Raw genomic sequence first — 22,227 nt, 5'->3', positions numbered from 1 at the left:
TGGGGATCAGTACCACATGCACGACACACTCTGCTCTTGCCAGTGTCTTTTTCTGTCCAGGCTCTTAAACCCTCTTGTACTGCAAGAGAACCCTACGTTCCGATATTCCTATCCTTAATCTCTCCAACCTACAGCCACCGTCCTAGAGGCAGATAACAACTCTAGCTACATATACTACCGTGTGACAATTTAACCAAGAACTTACCCTAATCGTAGGCTTAAATCTCAATCATTTTATTGTCTCATGGATTCTGCAGGTATAAATTCAGACAGGCGCTGGGATGGCTTGTCTCTGCTCTACAAATGCTTGGCCCTCAGTCGGGAAGACTTGAGCACTAAGGGAGATTTGATGGTTGAGGGAACTTCACGGGGACTAAAACTTTCTGGAGCAATCTTCACTCACATACCTGGCAGGTAATCCTGGGACCTCGTCTCGGCTTGTGGCAGAATACCTCTCTGCATTCTAAGAATGACCATCCCAAGATGACAAGGCAGAAATATATCATCTTTTATGACCGACCACTGTAAGTCACAGGCCCACCCAGATTCAAGGCAAGGAGACACAGGACCTCTGAATGGGAAGCATTCACACCACGCTGTAAGAGGAACACGTGGGCTGGGAGATTGTGGGGCCTCACCATCCTAAAACATCACTTTGATCCTCCCTCTTACTGACGAAAAAAATTCTGGCATTGAAGGCGTCTTATAAATTGACCTCAGATGCCTTTCTGCCTTTACTTCCTTTTTGGTCCTCTTTATTCTGGCCAGACTGAACTGCTCCATCCCAAACTTGTCAGGCTCATCCTTTCTTCTGCCTTTTTAAATTTTTTTTTTTTTTTCAACGTTTATTTATTTTTGGGACAGAGAGAGACAGAGCATGAACGGGGGAGGGGCAGAGAGAGAGGGAGACACAGAATCGGAAACAGGCTCCAGGCTCTGAGCCATCAGCCCAGAGCCCGACGCGGGGCTCGAACTCACGGACCGCGAGATCGTGACCTGGCTGAAGTCGGACGCTTAACCGACTGCGCCACCCAGGCGCCCCTCTTCTGCCTTTTTATCTCAACCGATCTGTCTTCTGTTGACCTGAGATTCTGCCTCTCACTTAAAACTCTGAGCTAACACTTGCTTAATTCTGCAGAATGAACTAAGGTGGCAGGAATCCCCGGTGGTTCTGAGTTAGTTAACATCACCTGAGGATGCCCTCAGAGCACCACCGGTCTGGGTGGGGCCTTTTGTCATTTTGGCTCCTGTCCTCGTGTGCCCAGGAAGCAGAAATGACGGGAAAGGCCTCAAAACACAACTCATTCCCAGGCAGCCTCCTCTTCAAAGTGCAGATCCCCCCAGGGGCGCCTGGGTGGCTCAGTCAGTTAAGCGGCCAACTTCAGCTCAGGTCATGATCTTGCGGTCCGTGAGTTCGAGCCCCGCATCGGGCTCTGTGCTGACAGCTCAGAGCCTGGAGCGTGTTTCAGATTCTGTGTCTCCCTCTCTCTGACCCTCCCCCGTTCATGCTCTGTCTCTCCCTGTCTCAAAAATAAAAAAATGTTAAAAAAAAAAAATTAAAAGTGAAGATCCCCCCAGTATTAACTTTTCACCCAACAGGAAGAGGACAAAATCGCTGTCCTCTGGGCCTTTTCCTGGAGGAGACTAAGAGCACTTGACTACATGTGAACCCAGGTCTGGTCAACCTGGTAACACAAAGAAACTTATAGCGTGAAGCAGTGGTTTACAGAGGGGCTGAAGTGAAGCTGGATGGGGAAAAGGGCAGGGAGGAGAGGCGGGTAACAAACACACGGACAGGACAGCATCAGTAAAGACAAATGCATGTTGATGTAGGTATTGCCTTAACTAGGGTGGTCCAGCGGATCCTTTTCGACGAGGAAGGAGGTTGAGGAGACCAAGGTGAAGTTCTCCCCAAAGGTGTGAATCCTATCAGAACTTGCTCTGTGTCCAGAAACACCTGTGCCAGCAGTAAGACGACAGATTCAGGAAGGAAGACCGGGAGGTGGGACGCAGGGTCAAGTCTTACGAGCGTGGCACCATTTGAGAACAGGGCAGGAATAGGTAAGCAATTAACAGGTCCGCACGATTGCTACTGTGACCTTAAAAGCAAAACAGCCAGTTATTTTTCCCAACACGCTGTTAGTTAGGGAACCAGCACAGAGTCACAGAGACCGAGGAAGCCGGCAGGACGGGCGAGTCCGCCACGCCCCGAGCAGAGCCCCCCCACCCCGCCCCGCGACCTCTCCGCCCCGAGGGTGCGCGGCCGCCCGGGAGGGGCGCCCCCAGGGGCTCCCGGCGCCGTTCAGCGCACGTCCCAGGCCTGCGGCGGATCTCGCGGAACTGGAACCCACGGTCACACTGCAAACAGGGCGCCGGGCTCAGAGAGGGGAATTCGCGACGGCCACGCTTCCTCCTGTCGGGGCCGCGGCGCGCCGCCCGGCCGCGCCCCCAGCCGCGGGGACCCAGCTCCCGCCCCCGCCGCCAGCGCAGGCCCCGCTGCCGGGACTTCCGGGTCTCGGGGCGCTCTGCGCACGCGCGGGCGCCATATTGGCAGCGGCCACTCGGAGTTGGTAGTGGCGGCGGCGGCGGCGGGTTGTGTCCCGCGAGGAGAGTGTCCTTGTAGGTCTCCACTCTTCCGCGTGTCCCTCTGGTGAGCCTTTGCCCTTGGGTGAGCTTTTGTCCGCGGAAGCCTGGCCGCTCTCCCTGCGGGCAGGGACCACGAGCGACGCGGCGGAGCGCTCTCGGCCTGCAGCCGGCACCGAGGCGCCCTGGTGCCATGACTCTGCACCCGCCTCCTCGGCGACCGGCCGGCCGCCGTGGGGCTCGGCTGCGGGGGGCGCGCGTCCGGGCAGAGGCCCTGCTGGGGTCCATACTTGGATCTCACGCGCACGTCGGGGCCGGGGTCCGGGCTGGGGTCGTAGTCGCGCAGGCGGGATGGAGGTGTCGCTTGGGAGGGTCAGTACTCGAAAGTTGTCGCGCCTGGAGGCTGTGTTCAGGGCCGTCCTTACCTTTCCCCTGCCTGTTTTAACAGCCTCGTAACTGGTTACCTTTTCTTCAGTCTCTCTTTAGCCGCCGTGATATTTCTAGATGCCAGTCAGCTCCTGTGGCTCTTAACCCCACAGTCTTTCAGTTGAGCCCCATTGCTTGGGAGATAAAATTCACAGTTTTTACTTGGGCTCGTGGACCCTTCAGGACTTGTTCCCAGCATATTTTGCCAGTCTCGATTCCCGATGCTCCGGGATTTAGGAAAATGGACTTTGCAATCTGAAGTTTGGCATTTCCATTAATTCGCGCCGAGCCCCAATTTTGACTTTTGCAGGAATGGTAATGGGGAATCTAAGATTACCACCCCCACCTGCTCTAAGTTGGGGTTCTGAATCACTCTGGAGAAAGCGTCAGCCTCTTACCTTGGCATTCAAGGCTCTGCGTGCATCTGTATACTTAGCTCTCTAGCTTCTTCAGATTCTTTTAAATTGAGCAGTTTGTCTCTTGCCCATGGAACTGTCCTGCCTCGGTGCCCTTAGAGCAGGCTTTCTCCTCTGCCTGGACTGCTCTTCCCTTCTCCCTTCTCCTACTTTTCCTCTTAGGCCTAATGGTTCTTAGCCTTATTTCTGCCTCCCCCATGTCTCTCTAACTTGGGTTCATTTTTTTTGTATTTGTTTCTCAAAGTATACTTTCTTGATTTTTTTTCTCCCCATCCTGCTACCTACTGTGCTCTTAGCAACTGTTTCCACATTGCCTTGTAATTGTCTGTTTCTGCCTCCCTCACCTGAATGCCAGACTGTAAACTCTTCAGGAAAGGGATTGGTCTCACCCTTTTTGGTATTCCAAAATTTGGTATGCATCTAGCATAGTGCCTGGTACACTGAAAATGTTAGATGATGGGAGGGAGTGAACAAAACAGATTTTTTTTTTTTTAAGTTACAAAATGCTCTTTAAATTGTAAACTTCATTTTTAATAATGATCTTATTTTTTTTTACAGGAATTTTACAAAGTTCAGAAAACATGGTGAGTTGATACACATGCCAGCAAGTTGTTGCCTCATAAATCCTATTGCTTGCACCCGTAGACGCGTATGAGAAAATTGGAATGGAAGGAAAAAGAGCTAGAGTGGTGTCTTCTTCCTTATCGCTTTCTTCCCGTACCCTGAGCCCTGCCTGCCAGCATCTGTTTCATAAGATGGTTTGTGGGCTTGCAGGGATTGGCTTACTTTCGGCGGTAGGAGTCAACTGTATGTTTTTCCTTTGCAGTCTCGAAGATATGACTCCCGGACCACTATATTTTCTCCGGAAGGTAAAAATGGAAATTGCTTAATCAATTTCAAATAAAAAATGTCTTTAAAGAGTTTGACCTGAAAGGAGAAAAAAAATCTACAGACTTTTTTTTTTTTTAAGTTTTATTATTTAAGTGCTTTCTACAGCCCACGTGGGACTCGAACCCACCACCCTGAGATCAGGAGTTGCATGCTTTTCTGACTGAGCCAGCCAGGGGCCCCTACAAACTTTTTTTTAATCCTTGCTAAGTTGTTTGTCCTTTTTGTGCTTTGGACTGATTATGGCCACCAGGTTGGCTTCGTGCCTCACAGAGGGGTCACAGCAGGCCTCTCGTTTGCAGCCTGCCAGGGTTGTTGCTGATTCTCTGGGACCAGTGGTGCTTCGCTACTCACTGCCTGTGTCTTGTAGGTCGCTTGTACCAAGTTGAGTATGCCATGGAGGCTATTGGACATGCAGGCACCTGCTTGGGAATTTTAGCCAACGATGGTGTTTTGCTTGCTGCAGAGAGACGCAACATCCACAAGCTTCTGGATGAAGTTTTTTTCTCTGAAAAAATTTACAAACTGAATGAGTAAGTGAGATCTTTGGGAAGGGAATGTAAAATGTCTCCCTTTCTCACTTAAGTGACATTGCACATATTTTGGGAGGCATTCCATGTGACATAGTAAAATTGAACAGTTGTTTTTACCTCTGAGAATTTTTGTTTTTAATTTACCTTGTTTAAAACCTCCTTGAGGCCCAGGATGATGTGTTATTCTTTTTAAATGCAGAGCCAAACCCTTAGTGGAGAAACCACATTGTGTAGTGATAAGAGCACAGGCTTGGTAGTCACACAAATTTGGGTTAGTTAATTTATTCTTCTCTTCTCTTCTCTTCTCTTCTCTTCTCTTCTCTTCTCTTCTCTTCTCTTCTCTTCTCTTCTCTTCTCCTTTCGTTTGTTTATTTTTTGAGAGAGAGAGAGACAGACAGAGCGTGAGTGGGGAAGGGGCAGTGAGAGGAGAGGGAGGCACAGAATCCGAAGCAGGTTCCAGGCTCTGAGCTGTCAACACAGAGCCTGACATGGGGCTTGAACCCATGAACAGTAATATCATGTCCTGAGACGAAGTTGGGCATTTAACTGACTGAGCCACCCATGCGCCCCAAATTTTGGTTAAACTCTGTGTGACCCTACACTGATGTTTAACTTCTCTAGGTCTCAGCCCACTAGAGTGGTTCTGGCAGTTGAGTGAAATAAATCTAAGTAAACTAGCAGAATGTCTGGCTTATAGCAGACCCTCAAAGCATTGTTCAGAGTGAGTGCTCAGGAGTTTTGTTGAATTATATGGACTGTTACCAAACAGCAGCCCTCCTGGAGGTCTGGGAGCAGTTTAGCCAAGCCCTGTACATTAGTGAGATTCCGGTACACTTGGGTGTGCGGGGCTTTGCAGCTGGCAGAGAGCAGACCTTCCCTTCGGTGATGGGCCAGATGATCGCTGGTGCAAGGCCTTTCTGATACGCTCATCGAAGGAGTGTTCTCCCTCCGCGGAGTCACTGTCTGCAGGTTTGCCGGGTATGACCGAGGGTGTGGAGGCTGTAGGAGGGTCAGGGCAGACCTCAGGGAATGGGGACAGAGAGAGGAAGTGCACCCTCAGGGTGAGCATAGTCCTGGGTCTCCTAGGCAGGCTTATAAAATACCCTTCCCGCCGGTCCCCTCTCCTTCACCTCCATGAAGCCAGGCCTAGAGGAAAGCACACTGCTACCCGAGGGTGTGAAGTAGCCTGTCTTCCTGTTTGGCCAAACCTTTGTTGTCTTTGTGGATGAGTCTTCTTGAGATTTACTTCAGCTTCTTAGTGTTACTCTTGCCCTGTTCACGGAGCAGTGATGGTAACTACGTCTGTAGAAAAATTTAAGGGCGTATTTATTTTTTATGTTGAATGACATCAGTTGAAAGTCTATAAAGATGAAACGTAAGTGGCTTTTGTTGGAAAGTGTAGTGGCTGTGGAGCCAGCATGGTGAATTTCTAACAGGACTTCACTTCTCAGTACTTGTGAATACCCCTCCCAGACATTTCCCTGCTCACATCAATGTGTTTCTTTTCCTCAAGGGACATGGCTTGCAGTGTGGCAGGCATAACTTCTGATGCTAATGTTCTGACTAATGAACTGAGGCTCATTGCACAGAGGTATGGTCATAAATAGCGTCACTGATGGTACGTAAATTAGTCTTGATGTTTGCAAGGAGAACTCTTATTTGCAAAGGTGGAAGACGTTAAAAAAATCTATTAACTAAAAATTACAAAAAAAAAATTTTTTAATGTTTCTTTATTTTTGAGAGAGAGAGCACGAGTCGGGGAGGGGCAGAGAGAGGGAGACACAGAATCTGAGGCAGGTTCCAGGCTCTGTCAGCGCAGAATCTGATGTGGGACTCAAACCCGTGAACTGCGAGATCATGACCTGAGCCGAAGTCGGATGCTTGACTGACTGAGCCACCCTGGCGCCCCAGAAATTACAAAATTTTTAAAGCAAGGGTGTAAAATGTTACTTACCATGCTCTCCTCCCTGCTTCAAATTACATGGACTCTTAGTGTCCTTGTGGCACAGATTTCTTTTCAGAGGGTATTTTGCTTAGAGTGTATCTGTGTTTTAGGGAAAGTTGTTAATATGCCAATTTCTTTATTCTAGGTATTTGTTACAGTATCAGGAGCCAATTCCTTGTGAGCAGTTGGTCACGGCACTTTGTGATATCAAACAAGCTTATACACAGTTTGGAGGTACTGAATTTTTTGGAAGTCGTGTTCCAGAAAGTTAAACCATTTTATGAGTAATGACCTTTTTGAGGTAGTAAAAAGAAATTGAAATAAGAAAACACTTTTCATACATCCCTGCTTCGTGAACTAATTGGCTTCCACTATGTAGATTGTTATATGTTTTGTTAATAGACCACTGAAAGGCCATGATGCCATTTTCAAATCTGGAAACAAATTGCTTTTTACGTAATAATGAAATTCAGCATCGCTCCTCTGTTCTTTATTCCCTTTCTTGGCTGTGTCCAAATCCTGGAAACAAAAGTGGAAGTTTGGACAGAGCTTATCACCAGCGTTCAGAAAACAAAGCAGTTTATGAATGCTTAACTTCCCAGAGCAGGGCCAGTGCCACTCGCTGGGCTCAGGTAGCAGCAGTGCTGATCTAGATGCTGTTTGTTGTGCTGTTAAAGGAAAACGTCCCTTCGGCGTGTCCCTGCTTTACATCGGCTGGGATAAGCACTACGGTTTTCAGCTCTACCAGAGTGACCCCAGCGGGAATTACGGAGGATGGAAAGCCACATGCATTGGAAATAATAGTGCTGTGAGTATTTTTGTGTTGCTGTAAAATCTAGCAAAAGATCAATAAACGTTGAAAAAAAAAATTAAAAAAAAAAAAAAAAAAGGGGCGCCTGGGTGGCGCAGTCGGTTAAGCGTCCGACTTCAGCCAGGTCACGATCTCGCGGTCCGTGAGTTCGAGCCCCGTGTCGGGCTCTGGGCTGATGGCTCAGAGCCTGGAGCCTGTTTCTGATTCTGTGTCTCCCTCTCTCTCTCTGCCCCTCCCCCGTTCATGCTCTGTCTCTCTCTGTCCCAAAAATAAATAAACGTTGAAAAAAAAAAATTAAAAAAAAAAAAAAAATCTAGCAAAAGATCTAATAACCACCATAATTTTGAAGTAGCAGTGAACATGATCTATTTGAAAATAGTTGCCACAACCTTATGTGATCTGCAAATACCTTCAATTTCTATTGGTAATGAAGTTGCAGGTAGTGCTACTACTGGGACTTACTGTCTACGTTTATAATGGAAGGAAATGCTAATTTTTTTTCTTAAGTTTATTGTTCTGAGAGAGAGGGCACGCACAGGGGAGGCGCAGATAAGGAGGGAGGGAGGGAGGGAGAATCCCAAGCAGGCTCTGTGCTGTCAGCAAGCAGCCGGATGCAGGGCTCGATCTCAAACTGTGAGACCAAGACCTGAGCCGAAATCAAGAATCAGACGCTTAACCAGCTGAGCCACCCAGGTGCCTGGAAATGCTAATTTTCAGTTAGAAGTCGTGAAAATAAGGTGTAATTTTTTCCGCGTCCTAGTTCTCAGATCCTTTGAATTCTATCACAAGTCCCTTGGAGGTCCTGGGAGTCCTGGCTAAAGATCCCATTCATACAGCACCAACAGCCCTGTTCACCTGTTCCGGGTCTGCCCTCCTGCCATTGAAATTGTGTGTGTTGCTTATAACGCCCGTAATAACTCAGCCATTATTATTCTGACTAATTCATATTCCTAAAAAATATGAGAATTTAAAGAAAATTCTTTGTTGATTCTCTGTTATGTTTTATAGGCAGCTGTGTCAATGTTAAAACAAGACTACAAAGAAGGAGAAATGACTTTGAAGTCAGCACTTGCTTTAGCTATCAAAGTCCTAAATAAGACCATGGATGTGAGTAAACTCTCTGCTGAAAAAGGTAATCGATGTCCACTCCTCTGATTGGTTCGCTTGTGTGAGAGAAGCAGTTGAGCGGCTCCTGTGTTAGGCCACCTTGTCACAGTTCTTTGAAACCTCAACCTTAGGAATTGGGTGGCCTTATACCTGTGTCCTAAGTGAGGACGTTAGGGCTTAGTGGGGTTAAGTGACTTGACCAAGGTCAAGACCACTGGGAAGTTGTGGGGCCGTAATCCCACAGTACATCCTGAGCCTGGATGTTCTCAGTGTTCATAGCTAGAGATCTGAGTTGTGCTACTTTTAGTTGATAATTGTCTTACCAGCTTCTTGACGGTGATATCTGTGTGCGCGTACGTATGGTGAAGAACATGCATGTGATTAGGTATTTATACATATGTATCTTATGCTTTTTTTTTTTTTTTTTTTAAATGTATCTTATGCTTTATCCAAGGGATGACTTTTGCAGGAGCTGTGGTATCCTCTGCTCTTTTGAATCTCCTGATCTCTCATGTGATGCCATATTTGCAATTTTAAATACTTTATGTAGCTTAAATCATATAACCACAGAAGACAATATTTCTAAGTAATGTTTTTCAAAAACTATGGTGAATTAGTGTATTGATTCTGTTTAGGATAATTTAGCTCCTCTTGTTCCTTAGAAAATGCAATTTACCTGCAGGCTGCCCCCTTTTTGTCTAGTTCTACCAATTTCAAGGAGGTCGTACTCCATTTCCTCTGCTCTCAAAATTCCTTCTTTGGTATATCAGTTTACTTTTCTCATCTGTGGTCATGGGAACTGCTTTTCATGCCTTTGTTTTAAAAAGAGGTTTCGAAAGTCCATGAAAAATGAGTATAATCACTGGTTAGAGATTGTCTGCACCTTCAGAGGTTCCAACAGGGAGGCTGTGGTTCCATCTGGTCGTCACAGCTAATAGGCCAGAGGGGGGGACACTTAAGTGAAAGGGTTGATAGGAACTTCACAAGATGGGGGGTATTTTATTGCTGTCAGAGTACCCGTGAATCGTACACAGCACACGGCATGGAGAGTGGGGGCCTCGGCTCCAGGGAAGAGCTGGGACTGTTGAGTTTGTTTGCCGAGTGTGCCCGCCTGTAACACAAGTGCGTGTGCTCACTTCCAGTGGAAATCGCCACCCTAACAAGAGAGAACGGGAAGACGGTCATCAGAGTCCTCAAACAGAAAGAGGTGGAGCAGTTGATCAAAAACCACGAAGAAGAAGAAGCTAAAGCTGAGCGCGAGAAGAAAGAAAAAGAACAGAAAGAAAAGGAAAAATAGAAGGAAGGACCATGGGTTTTGTAACTCAGCTGGGGCCATTTCAGTGTCCGTGCTGTCCTTTTCACCCTCGAAAGCTCTGACTTGTTTCGGCTTGTGTGGTGGGAGACCAGGATGGCGCCAGCTCGCTTGGGTCCTTGCTGTCTCTGTCCACTCAGATCTTGTATTGACGATTACTCGTCACGGACGCCCCAATCCCTCCACCCTTGTTTTGGGGAATAAAACTTGGAAAGAATGGAAATGGTGAAGGAAGATATTCTCCGTAGCCGTGATCCCTGAAGGTCCGGGGATCACGAGTGAAATGTACTCTGGCGGCCTTTGCAGTCACTTCTAGTGAGATGTCACAACTGACGGCGTGTAAACTTCATGCAAAGAGAAAGGCGGGATTGTGCACTCAGGATTTCCTTAGTTGTCCCCCTGCTATTTGGAGACCCTGTAGCCCAACTTGAGCAAAGTTGAGCCATCCCTCTCTTGGCCTCCAATAGAGCAAGATCCGGTGATGCAAGAGTCATCTTCTTCCCCTTGGTGTTGCCAGCCTGTGCTGTTGATGGGTAATCATCCTGGGTGTAAAACCGTGTGGGCGCACGTGCACACACATACACACATGCGTGCGCGTAGTTAACAAAGTATGAAAGGCATAATTAAAGGAAACCCTGTGTCCCTACTAAGCAGCCTCAGAAACAGTCCCCGCGAAGCCCCTGTGTGTCCCTTTCAGATCTCACCCCTGTACCCGAGATACATTATGTTCACTTTATCCTTCCTCTTGTCTATGGGGTTTGTGCTCTGGCTTTTCGCCCTTCCACTCCAGGTGGGCTTGGCAGGTCTGTCAGAGCTGTCCTTTCACAGAGGGGCGCACACTTCTCTGGCTGGCTGGACGGCCTGTCTCCTTTCCAGGATTGTTCTGAGGAAGCACGTGAGGCCAGGCCAAGCCAGAATTGATGTTGGGCGCACGAGGAGGGAACGCTGAGGACCCTGTGATGGGCAGGCTGCCCAAATCCACGTGGAAGGTTTGTGCAAGAGAAATTAGGGCCACAGAGAAAAGTGAAACCAAAGAGAATAGTTTAGTTTTGACGGAAGGGATTCTCGTTGCCGAGTTTTGCTGTCATCTATGATAAAGTTCTTTGACAGAAGTACTGTGGGGCAGTGCTATGTAAAACGTCCTTGTGCGGACCATGTCAGCATCACCTGGGAATTGACTAGACGTGCAGATTCTGGCATCCCATCCCAGAACGACTGAGTAAAAATCTCGGAGTAGAGCCCAGCAGTCAGTGTTAACAAACTGTGTGTTCTGCGCATACTAAAGTTTGAGGATCCCTGGGAGAGCTTTTATGCCTCCTGTGCCCAGGCTGTACTCCGTATCCATGGAACCAACCTCTGGAGTGGGACCCTGACAGTAGCAGTTCTTTAAATGCCACCCTCCACTCCACTCCCACCAGGGGCTTCTGCCAGGGATGAGAACCAGCGCACCCAGCCACAGCTAACCCATCTCGCCTGTTGTCAGGCAATCAGACGTGGAATCTCAGCCGAGTCCCCACCACGTGCCCTTAGGGAATAGCCATTTCGGGTGCTTGGTGCACACTAACCTCGTGTTCATGCTAAGGTGTTTTTTCAACTTGCCTTTGACAGTGCTTCTTTTTTTTTTTTTTTTTTTAATGTTTATTTTGAGAGAGGGAATGTGAGTGGAGGAGGGGCAGAGAGAGGGAGACCGAGGATCCAAAGCAGGCTCTGTGCTGTCAGCAGAGAGCCTGATGCGAGGCTTGAACCCATGAACCGTGAGACCATGACCTGAGCCGAAACCAAGAGTCAACGCCTAACCGACTGAGCCCCCCAGGTGCCTCGACATAGTGCTTTTTAAATCTAAATTTCCTTTTTTTGTTTTTGTTTTTAGAGATCATGTGCAACTGGGGGAGGGGCAGAGAGAGGGACAGAGAATCCCAAGCAGGCTCCATGCTGTCGGCGCTGAGCCCGTTGGGCTCCATCCCATGAAACGTGAGAACATGAACTGAAACCGAGTCGATGCCTGAACAACTGAACCGCCCCCCCCCCCCCCCCCAGGCTCCCCTAGGTTTCCTTTTACTCTAATTTATACAGTTGGATGCTGTTACTCATAGTAGCTTTGTTCTGGAAGTTCATTATGAACACTGAATCAGCAAGTGCTGAACCACGGCTCCTGGGGAGATCCCACGGAAGGTGCCTGTGAGTCTCTGGCCGCAACACTTGCGTCAACCAATCGATACGTAACTTTGTTTTATGTCTCTCTGTTAAAGACCTCTTAATACGTGTTGGTAATTCATTAATCTTGAACTCAGGGCCAACAGCTGCAACACTTAAGTGAAGCTTGTCTAGTGCATTTCCTCTGTAAGGCTTAGCAGCCTTCCTGCACTTAACACTAGCCAGCACTTGAGCACTACGCTTAGGGGCATTTCAGCACAATCACCGACAGCACAAAGATGGGAAAACGGTGGCGCAAAATAGAGCTAAAGGAAAACACTGGTTTACAGTGCCAGAGCTGAGGCGCGGAGGCAGTGTCCCCTCTTTTGATCTCAGCTGGGAACACGCACGTCAGACAATTCAGGTCATTGCACGTCTGCGGTGACGGGGGTTTGGGGTCACAAGCAAATTTGCAACTGCAGAATCTAATGAGGATCCGCTGTGCACAGACGCAGGTAGATGGTTTGCCCAGCAGGGACCCCGTGGCCACAGTCCCACGCTGCCGGTTTCAGCAGCCTTGTGACTGGTCTGCTTCCGCTTCCTTCCTGCCCTTCGGTTCCCGGGACGGCAGCCACTGTGACACCGCTTTGCTCGAGATGCCGCGGTGGCCGCCCTTCCTGCTCAGGTGTCCTGTGTCCGGCCCCACTGCTGCCCTCTCCTCCACCAGCGCGCCCTCCTCACACTGTGTGCGTCCGGGTGGGCCTGGCTGTTCCCTGAGAGACCAAGCCTCGTCCGCCCCAGGGCCTCTGTTCTTGCCGGTCCCTCTGCCTTGAGGACACCCTTCCCTGGGAACGTCCGCATAGCCTGCTCCCTCTTGTCCGAACGTCCTCTTCTTGGGTCTTGGGCTACGTCAGGAGCAGCCACTCCCCCACGCACCCCTCTCTCACCCTCCTGGGTGTTCCCCAGGCCCTCGTCACCGTCTGGAGCGACTGCTTACCGTCCGTCCGCGCCGCTGGAATGCAAGCTTCCGGAGCAGGGGCTTCGGCAGCTGCGTTCCGGTACCTGGAAGGGAAATGGGCACGTGACTGTTAGGCTTCAAATAAGGATCGACGAATGAGTGGTGGCCCTTGGTTCGCTGGAGTGAAACCCTAAAATGCACTCCTTTTCCATCCAGGTCGGTAGAAGTGGTGGGCTTTCCATACTCTGACCGCCCCTCCAACACTTCCTGTAGTTGTGGGCCCTGCAGAGGCTGTAGGGGACGAGAGCCCAGCCTGTTTACCACCACGTCTGGAGCAAGTCTTCAGAACTTTGTCCTAATGACGGAAAGACCTTAACGGATGCACCCTTTTGTTGAAGTAATTTCATGCTGGGGGAAAAGTAAAAGATGGGGGCAGGGCGGGGGCTGCCCTAACTGGTTTTTTCCTGCACCAGGGCCGACTAGCCTAGAATCTCTCCCACCCTCTTCTCTCCCTCCGCTCTGGGGCGTATTTTTAGCTCTGGTTTCCAGGGCCTTGCCTGGTGCATCCCGAATGTAGCTTAGCAACCATCGGGAGAACACGGGCTCTTTCTCACAGGCACGACCAATGCGGGAGAGTCTTGATAGGAATAAGGAGAAAACCAAAGAGCTAAAGGTTTAAAATCTTGATTTCATTTGGGTGAGTTACAAATCGTGTTTTTAAAAATAAATCATGTGGAGGGGGGGGGGAATGTGTTCCTGTGTATAATTTGGCTTCCGTGTTTTTCTTAATCAGAAAATAAGCAAGACTCAAATTTCTACCGTCTGGCACTTTGAAAGCTCCATGAAAGTATTTGTCTTAGCAGTGCAAAAATATTCCACATTCTGAAAAAAAAATCACAAAGTAGTTTCATTTCTATTCCTATTTACCATGTTCCTGGTAATTTTAGGTGATGGCAATTTGTGGCTGAGTAAGACACGTTCTCAGTTATTAATGTGCCGTTTGCAGGACAGGCAGGGCTGTAATCAAGCGCTTGCTAATGTGGACACGTGCTCGACCCCTGGTGGCTGTGAACTGCCTGGCAGGGGACAGCTTCCCATATTTATGGAAAGCCTGTAGCCGAGCAGAGCTAGAGCAGAGCTGGTTGGGGGAAGATGATTAATGAGCAGAGATGAGGTTGGAGAAATGTACACCAAACAGACCAGAGAGCTTCGCAGGTCCTGTGAGAGATTTGAGTGAATCAGGGACCCAGGTTCCGCTCTAACTCGAGTCTGGGAGCTGGATTAAGTGGCAAGAGACAAGGAGGGAGACCAGCTGGGAGGCTTCAGAAATGGGGGGAAGGATGAGGGTCTCAGTGGTAAAGGGTTAGGAGTGCCCCTGGAATGAAGGATGAGAGAGGAGGAGCAGAGCGTGATCCAGGCCTCCGACTCCCGAAAGCAGTTACACCCTGAGCTAAAAAGTCATCGAGAACACGGTGACCTGTCCCTAACCTTGCTTCCATTTTTGTTGCTTCGGCCTGAGACGGAGGAGGCTGGTACAAAAGAACCCTAAACAGCGAGTGAACCCATGTCAGCTTTGCCCCCCTTCTCGTCCAGAAAAATGTTTTTTCTTCTTCCGAGCTCTGCCCGCCTCCTTGTCCCGTTTCCTGTCCCGGCACTTAACTTAGAAGCTCATCCGTGTTACAGCACCTTCTGATTTTAGTGTTTACGGTTTTGTTTTTAATGCTGATAACCGAAGGGTTTTTTTGTGTTTAGGTAGGCAAAGCTCTCAATCATGTATATTTCTTGTTAGTATGATACACATAAAGATATTCTCTACCCCAAAAACACTAATTTAAAGGAATACATGCACCCCAATGTTTACAGTATCACTGTCGACAGTAGCCAAATTATGGAAGCAGCCCAAATGTCCATCGACTGATGAATGGACAAAGAAGATACGGTGTACATGTACAATGAAATAGTCCTCGGTGATGAAAAAGAATGAAACCGTGCCATTTACAACAGCATGGATGGGGCGAAGTGAAATCAATATGATCTCACTTGCATGGGGGGATTTAAGAAACAAAACCAATGAGCAAAAAAGAGAAACCTAGAAACAGACTCTTCACTACAGAGAACACAATGATGGCACCAGAGGGAGGTGGGGGGACAGGTGAGATAGGTGAAGGAGATTCAGAATATATTTACCTTGGGGCGCCTGGGTGGCTGGGTTGAGCCACTGACTTCGGCTCGGGTCACGATCTTGTGGTCTGTGAGTTCGAGCCCTGCGTCAGGGTCTGTGCTGACAGCTCAGAGCCTGGAGCCTACTTCAGATTCTAAGTCTCCCCCTCTCTCTTCCCCTCCCCTCCTCACACTCTGTGTCTCTCTGTCTCTCAATAATAAATAAACGTTAAAAAAAAAAAAAAGAGTAGACTTACCTTGATACACTGAGTAATTGAATCTCTATATTGCATACCTGGAACAGAAAACACTGTATTTTAACTACACTGGAATTAAAATTCTTAAAAAAGCTTAAGTATGTACACGTTCCTCTAGTAAATTTGTGGTCTTATCACCTTTATCATAATTTGAAAAATATAATTGGTATCTTTTTAAAAGTCAGTATTTAGGGGCACCTGGGTCTGGGTGGCTCAGTTGGTTAAGCATCTGACTCTTGATTCGAGCTCGGGCCACAGTCTCGTGGTTTGTGGGATGGAGCCCTGCGTCGGGCTCTGCGCTGACAGTGTGGAACCTGCTCGGGATTCTCTGTGCCTCTCTGCCCCTCCTCCCTGGCTTGTGCTCTCTCTCTCTCTCAGAATAAATACATAATTAAATAAGTCATTATTTAAATTATGCAACTTTAATTCTCTTGTTCAGACTAATTTTCTTGCGTTAATTCAGAATTAGATGAATACTTACCTTTCTTTCGCACATTTATAGGGACACTAATAAATAACAGTTACCTCAGCTTTATTGAGAGGTAGCTTTTATATCCCATGCAACTCGCCCATCTGAAGTGCTCACTGCAGTGGGTTTCGTTACCTTACAGAGCCGTGCAGCCAGCACCGGTCAGTTTCAGAACACTTTTGCGAACCCAAACAAGCCCCACGCCGCTTTGTGGTCACCCCAGTCCTCCAGCCCCAGGCAGCCGCTGGTCTGCTCTCTGTGTGTGCACATCGGCCTGTTGGGGACGTTTCATGTGAGGCAGCTCTAGAAGCCGGTCTGCGGGCTTCTGGCGTCTTCCACGTGCTGTAGCGCTGCCAGGCTCACCGGTGCTGCGGCGAATGTTGGAAATCCACAGCTTACTAGATAAGGGAAATAATTGCGGGAGTCTGTGTTTGTTATCGCCGAATAAATGTCCCTCGTGTGATTACACTGCATCTTGTTCATTCATCGGGTGGCGGACGTTGGGGTTGCCTCCGACTGGGGGCTGCTGTGAATACTCACGTACAAGTTTTGTGGGGACTTATGCTTTCCTTTTTCTTGCGTATGTACCCGAGTGGAATTGCTGGGTCATATCTTGGTTTATTTTTAATCCATCTTTGTGCCAGACATTCACATGAGTGATTCACATTTCAAAGGAGTCTGCCTTCCCCTATTTTCACCTATAAGAGCCCCATATAAACGGAAGCTGGACTGACTCTTGAGCGAATGTATATGAATTTGTTAGTTACTGTTGAAGTAGGTCTCGCGGTTGGAGAGGATTTTGATTCCTTTCATGTTGGCAGCAAGAATTTCTTCTCTAAGTTCCTTTATACCTAACACTAGGAAAGGCCAAGTCTTTGATTCTGTACCGAGAGCCTTATGTAATAACATTCTCTGAAAAATTCTGAATCATACAGAATGAGAGAATCCAGGGTAAATTGTCTTCTGAGTCCTGAGCAATCTAATGACTTACTTTTCTGATTACAATATGCTCGCTTTGGAAAGTACACAACAGATTGAATAGAAATCGCCCGTATGATCTTCCTTAGGGTTAGCCACTGTTAACTCTCTCACTGGTCCAGTTTAGATGCTGAGGAAGTGTACTGGTGGACTGTGACAAATTACAGGCCATCTATTTAAAAATAGTCTCCAAAAAAAATAGTCTCAAAGAAGAAATTAAAATATGTTTTTTTTCCTTCTCACTGGTCTTCGAAAGTATTTTGAAGTCTTAGAAAACCCTTTCTGGTCTACGGACATACCATCCTGAACGCGCCCGATCTCGTCTTATCTCGGAAAACCCTTTGTATACCACAGCAGAAAGTATCGTTTGTGAAGTAAACAGTATGTGTCAGTTACCTTATATTTGCTAATTCTCATAATAACCTTATAAAACATTTATTATAATTACAGCACTCAGTTATTGAGGGCCCACGACATGCTTGGCGATTTAGGGGCAGTCTTTCTATTATGTAGCTGAGAAAACGAAAGCTCGGAAAAGGACAGTGACTTGTGCCCCCACACAGCTCCAGTGCCCCCAGGCTGTCCCTGCCATCCTGGCCTGGGCTTCCGTGGTGCCTCTCACATCTGTCCCCCTTCACTGCTAGAGTGACCTTCATGTGACAGAGCACAGAGCGCATGCCATGACCCTTTCACTGGTTTCCCATCAGAGAACTTCACCAATTTACAGGGATACAAATGAAGCTTAAGCTCTGGAGCCCCTCACTTGTGTGCCCCTTCCAAGGCCCCAGGGAAGGACCCTAACAATGTGTTCTCATGCTGACCTGCTTATGAAGTTTGCAAGAGTGAGATCTTTTAACTGCAATTGATGAGTGCCACTGTCTATTTCCAAACTTCCCCTCCTTTTTGCAGTCTTTGCAGTGGTCGAGGCCATAAAGGAATCTATTTATTCTCACTTTTGCTAATCATCCCAGTGTAGAAACGGCTCCAGGGCATTTCCTTCCAACCTCTATGCCAGCCTACTCAGCATCATGACGGGAAGATGTCGCCACATGAACAGCCTCTTCTGTGATGTCCGTCATTGGAAGTGTCTGCACAGGGGGAGAGAAACAAGGCTGGACGGCTGGCGTCAGAACCTAGTGCATGGCAAACTCCTCCAGTGTTCAGATGTGCAGAACTAGAGGCTGAGGATTCAGTTCTCAATGCAAAACAGAAGAAAAATTACAATATAGGTGTGTCAGTTCATCAAACCCAGTAGCTTTCTAGGCACTGCAATATTTGCCAACTTTTTAAAGATGTGTAGTTTATTGAGTCTTTTAAAATTCTAATTAAATATCCAATTTCATGCCCAAGTTTATATTTATACTATTGTATTCTTTTGCTTTAAGAGGACTCCCACCCAAACAATATGATAATTTTCAGTATGAACCTGGGTCACCACTGCTCTCCGTTGTCCCAAGAAGGAAACCCATTCTCTTCATTCTGACCTCTCCTCACTCCCCCATCTTGATGATTCACCTCTGTCCTGCCCTCACACCAAGTTCTCTTCTACCTTAGGGCCTCGCCCAAGCTGCCCCTTTATCTGGAATGCCCCCCCCCCCCCCCCCCCCGCCGCCCAACACGCACCGGACATGACTGATGTTTTCTCTGTCTCCTAGCTGAGGCCACCTCCCCAGAACACTCACCCCAACCCCATCACTTTCTATTTATTCCCTCAAGAATTCTTAGCAAATTCTGAAATTATTTTATTTTCTGCCTTCCTCCCCTAAGCAGTAAGTTCCCTGAAAGCAGGGACATATCTGTCTTGTTCACTACATCATCCCCAAAACTGGGCATGTGGTTGATTCCCAAATATCTGTTGAAAAAATAGCTAGGAAGTGACAGAGCGAGAATCCAAACTCATGTTTATTTGATATCAAAGACCAAAGGCTGTGCACTTCCCAATACGCCACCATTTTTCTGTGTTTCCTGTCTGTTATCCCAGAGCACTGGGGAGTGACTGAGAAGATCATATGTAATCAAGGATCCAAATTTCCTTTGGCATGCAGGTGGCTTCAAGTATTCTTTAGTTTTCAAAAAATTGAAAACACCTAAAATTAATCAGGCATGTTCTAGAAGAACAAGGAAAGATTGCATCTCAGGTGAGACAGCTGTGGAACTGGAAGTTACCAAATGATAACCGATTGTCAGAGACTTGGATCAGGTGGCTTAGAATTAGGCTAAAGATAATCAATTCTCTGGGACAATCATGTCATACATTACTCTAACCTTCAGAGGGAGCTTTTGAATTGCCGAAAGATGCTCATCTGGTCTTGCTTCTCCTCCATATACAAAAACTTGACATCAGTTGGCATTGTCTGGGAAATGAAGCTGGATGGGAAAGTCCACCCTTGCTAAATAAATATGGGTGCATAATTAGAGCAGATCCCCAAACATATTCTAGAAACTGCTCCATTTTGGTTTCCTTTTATCCTCATTTCCCTAAAAGCCTGATATGGCAGTTTGCAAATGACAAATGAAAGTGAAATCTATTTAATTTTGAATTTTTTGTGTGCTTTTGAGTTTCAGAATGCCATAATATCCCTTGATTGGAGTGGGAATAATCTGGAACAATTAAATTGGCAAGCATTAAACTAAATTCTAAGATGGCAGTTCTCCTGGTTGGTGTTGTAGCCACAAATTTCTGGAGCATTTGTGGTCTATACCTGCAGTATAATTTGTCCTGTGAACTTATTTTTGATATATGTAGCAGTGTCTATAAAGATCTCTCAGTTCCTGAATAGAAAGTGAGTGACATACAGGTTGTATGTTTGGTAAGAATAGTTAAATTCTACCTTTTGCACAGAATTGAACATTTACAATTGTATCTTGCAGACACTAAAATAGGGGCATAGGGGCACCTGGGTGGCTCAGTCCAGTTGAGCGTCCGACTCTTGATTTCGGCTCAGGTCATGATCTCACAGTTCGTGGGTTTGAGCTCCGCGTCAGACTCTGCGCTGACAGTAGGAAGCCTGCTTGGGATTTGGGATTCTCCTCTCTCTCTCTCTCTCTCTCTCTCTCTGTCTCTCTCTCTCTCTCTCCCTTTACCTCTGCCCCTCCCCCACTTGCTCTCTCTCTCAAAAATAAATAAACATTAAAAAAAATAAAGACAGGGCGCCTGGGTGGCGCAGTCGGTTAAGCGTCCGACTTCAGCCAGGTCACGATCTCGCGGTCCGTGAGTTTGAGCCCCGCGTCAGGCTCTGGGCTGATGGCTCAGAGCCTGGAGCCTGTTTCTGATTCTGTGTCTCCCTCTCTCTCTGCCCCTCCCCCGTTCATGCTCTGTCTCTCTCTGTCCCAAAAATAAATAAACGTTGAAAAAAAAAATTAAAAAAAAAAAAATAAAATAAAGACAGGGGAGCCTGGGTGGCTTGGTCAGTTAAGCGTCCGACTTCGGCTCAGGTCGTGATCTCACGGTCCGTGAGTTCGAGCCCCGCGTCGGGCTCTGTGCTGACAGCTCAGAGCCTGGAGCCTGTTTCAGATTCTGTGTCTCCCTCTCTCTCTGCTCCTCCCCTGTTCATGGTCTGTCTCTCTCTGTCTCAAAAATAAATAAACGTTAAAAAAATTTTTTTTAAATAAAAAAAATAAAGACACTGTCCTAAAAAATAAAAATAAAATAGGGCATAAATTTATTTATTTTATAAATTTATTTATATATAAATTTTATATATTTATAAATTTATTTATTTTATTTTATAAATTTATACTAATATGCCACCTATGAAGAAGAGGTCACTTAATGCAATAAATATTTATATATAATGGGTTGTACTTATTTAGTATACAAATGTTGAGCTTAGGTATATTTAAGTAATTGCAAATCTGCTGAAGAAATTTATCTACAGAAATCCATATTTGTATTTTTTCACTGTAGAAATTTTTATTTTTTAGCAGCTTTATTGACATAGCATTGACATATAATAATAGTATCTATGGCAGCCAACTTGATGTTTAATAAATGTATACATTGTGAAATGATCACCACGATGAAGCTAAGTAACCTATCTAGAACCTCTACATGGTTACCATTGTGTGTGTTGAGAAGATTTAATTAAGATATATCCTTTTGTATTTATGTTTTTAAATGTTTATTTATTTCTGAAAGAGAGAGACAGAGACAGAGTACAAGCAAGGAAGGGCAGAGAGAGAGAGACACACACAGAATCCCAAGCATGACCCAGGCTCTGAGCTGTCAGCACAGAGCCTGACGCAGGGCTTGAACTCACGAACCGTGAGATCATGACCTGAGCCGAAGTCAGACACTCAACCGACTGAGCCCCCCAAGCGCCCCTTGTTTATGTTTGTTTTAAATGAAAAATTCTTTCATGATGTGATTCATCACTCCCACATGTAAAAGTTATGACATTTAGGGGGCATGGGTAATTGTACTGCACTTTCTTTAGGTGGAAAACAGTATCTTTATTTGTAACAAGAGCTGATATTTGTCCAGGGTACCTTAATGTGTGTGTGTGTGTGTGTGTGTGTGTGTGTGTGTGTGTGCGTGTGCGCTATTATTAAAGTCTATTGAGACAGCTCAGTTATATATATGGTTTATATTTTTGTGATATGTGATTTTATGCACTACTATTCAGCTATTACAATCTAATAAAATATGGCCAATTACTTTTCTTTCTTAAAGCTCCGTATATTAAAATATGTCTGCCCTTTTACATTTTGATTACAGCCATTGAAATAGCCCCTGAAAAGGAACTTTTATTTTTGTATCATTTCTTTTGAAGGATTGAATATTAATACCCTATCAATACTTGCTTTTTTTGCTTTAATCTGTGAAAACATTTAATTTCAGCAGGAAAATTGACAGCATCCATTTTTATCTTTAATTAACTTTTCAGTTTGGCTTTCATCTTAAAGGCTCATAGCAGAATTTATCACCAAACTGCAGTGGAAATGCTGAATGGGAGATTTAGAGAATCTGCCTGGCCTTGCATTTAGCTCAGTTGACCCCATTATAAGAAAGGAAGTCAACAACAACATCGGTGTGCAAGACGACTCATCGGGTCAGTCCACTTGCAGATGACAAGGCCTGTCTGACTCCTGGTTCCCTTCCTAGGTGCTCTTTTTTCCCTGCAAAGCACCAACAGCCCTTTGCTTAAGGGTTTTGTGAGTGCAAAAGCACGTCAGAGAATAATTGCCCCATAAAAGGTAACGGCTGCCAGCTACTGGACACTGGGCCAGTGGCTGAGCCCCTACAGGCTTC

At 46.6% G+C, this 22,227-nt stretch overlaps 1 protein-coding gene and 1 long non-coding RNA gene across 2 annotated transcripts; both read left to right on the top strand.

Moving 5' to 3' along the window:
• Positions 1-2,278: 2,278 nt before the first annotated feature.
• PSMA4 (proteasome 20S subunit alpha 4) lies at positions 2,279-10,244 on the top strand. Its single transcript, XM_045448515.1, has 9 exons — positions 2,279-2,650; positions 3,984-4,009; positions 4,252-4,294; positions 4,684-4,846; positions 6,360-6,437; positions 6,937-7,025; positions 7,469-7,599; positions 8,611-8,734; positions 9,852-10,244. The coding sequence occupies exons 2-9, from the start codon at positions 4,007-4,009 to the stop codon at positions 10,004-10,006; spliced, it is 786 nt and encodes a 261-aa protein (XP_045304471.1). The 5' UTR covers positions 2,279-2,650; positions 3,984-4,006; the 3' UTR covers positions 10,007-10,244.
• Positions 10,245-12,653: 2,409 nt separating this feature from the next.
• LOC123582364 lies at positions 12,654-16,466 on the top strand. Its single transcript, XR_006704345.1, has 2 exons — positions 12,654-13,328; positions 16,141-16,466. It is a non-coding gene; the product is annotated as an uncharacterized LOC123582364 (long non-coding RNA).
• Positions 16,467-22,227: the final 5,761 nt, after the last annotated feature.

The sequence above is a fragment of the Leopardus geoffroyi genome, chromosome B3 (genome assembly GCF_018350155.1).
Source record: "Leopardus geoffroyi isolate Oge1 chromosome B3, O.geoffroyi_Oge1_pat1.0, whole genome shotgun sequence".
Classification (NCBI taxonomy): domain Eukaryota; kingdom Metazoa; phylum Chordata; class Mammalia; order Carnivora; family Felidae; genus Leopardus; species Leopardus geoffroyi.
The sequence above is the reverse complement of the archived record's forward strand: the minus strand, read 5'-3'. Positions and strand labels throughout refer to the sequence as shown.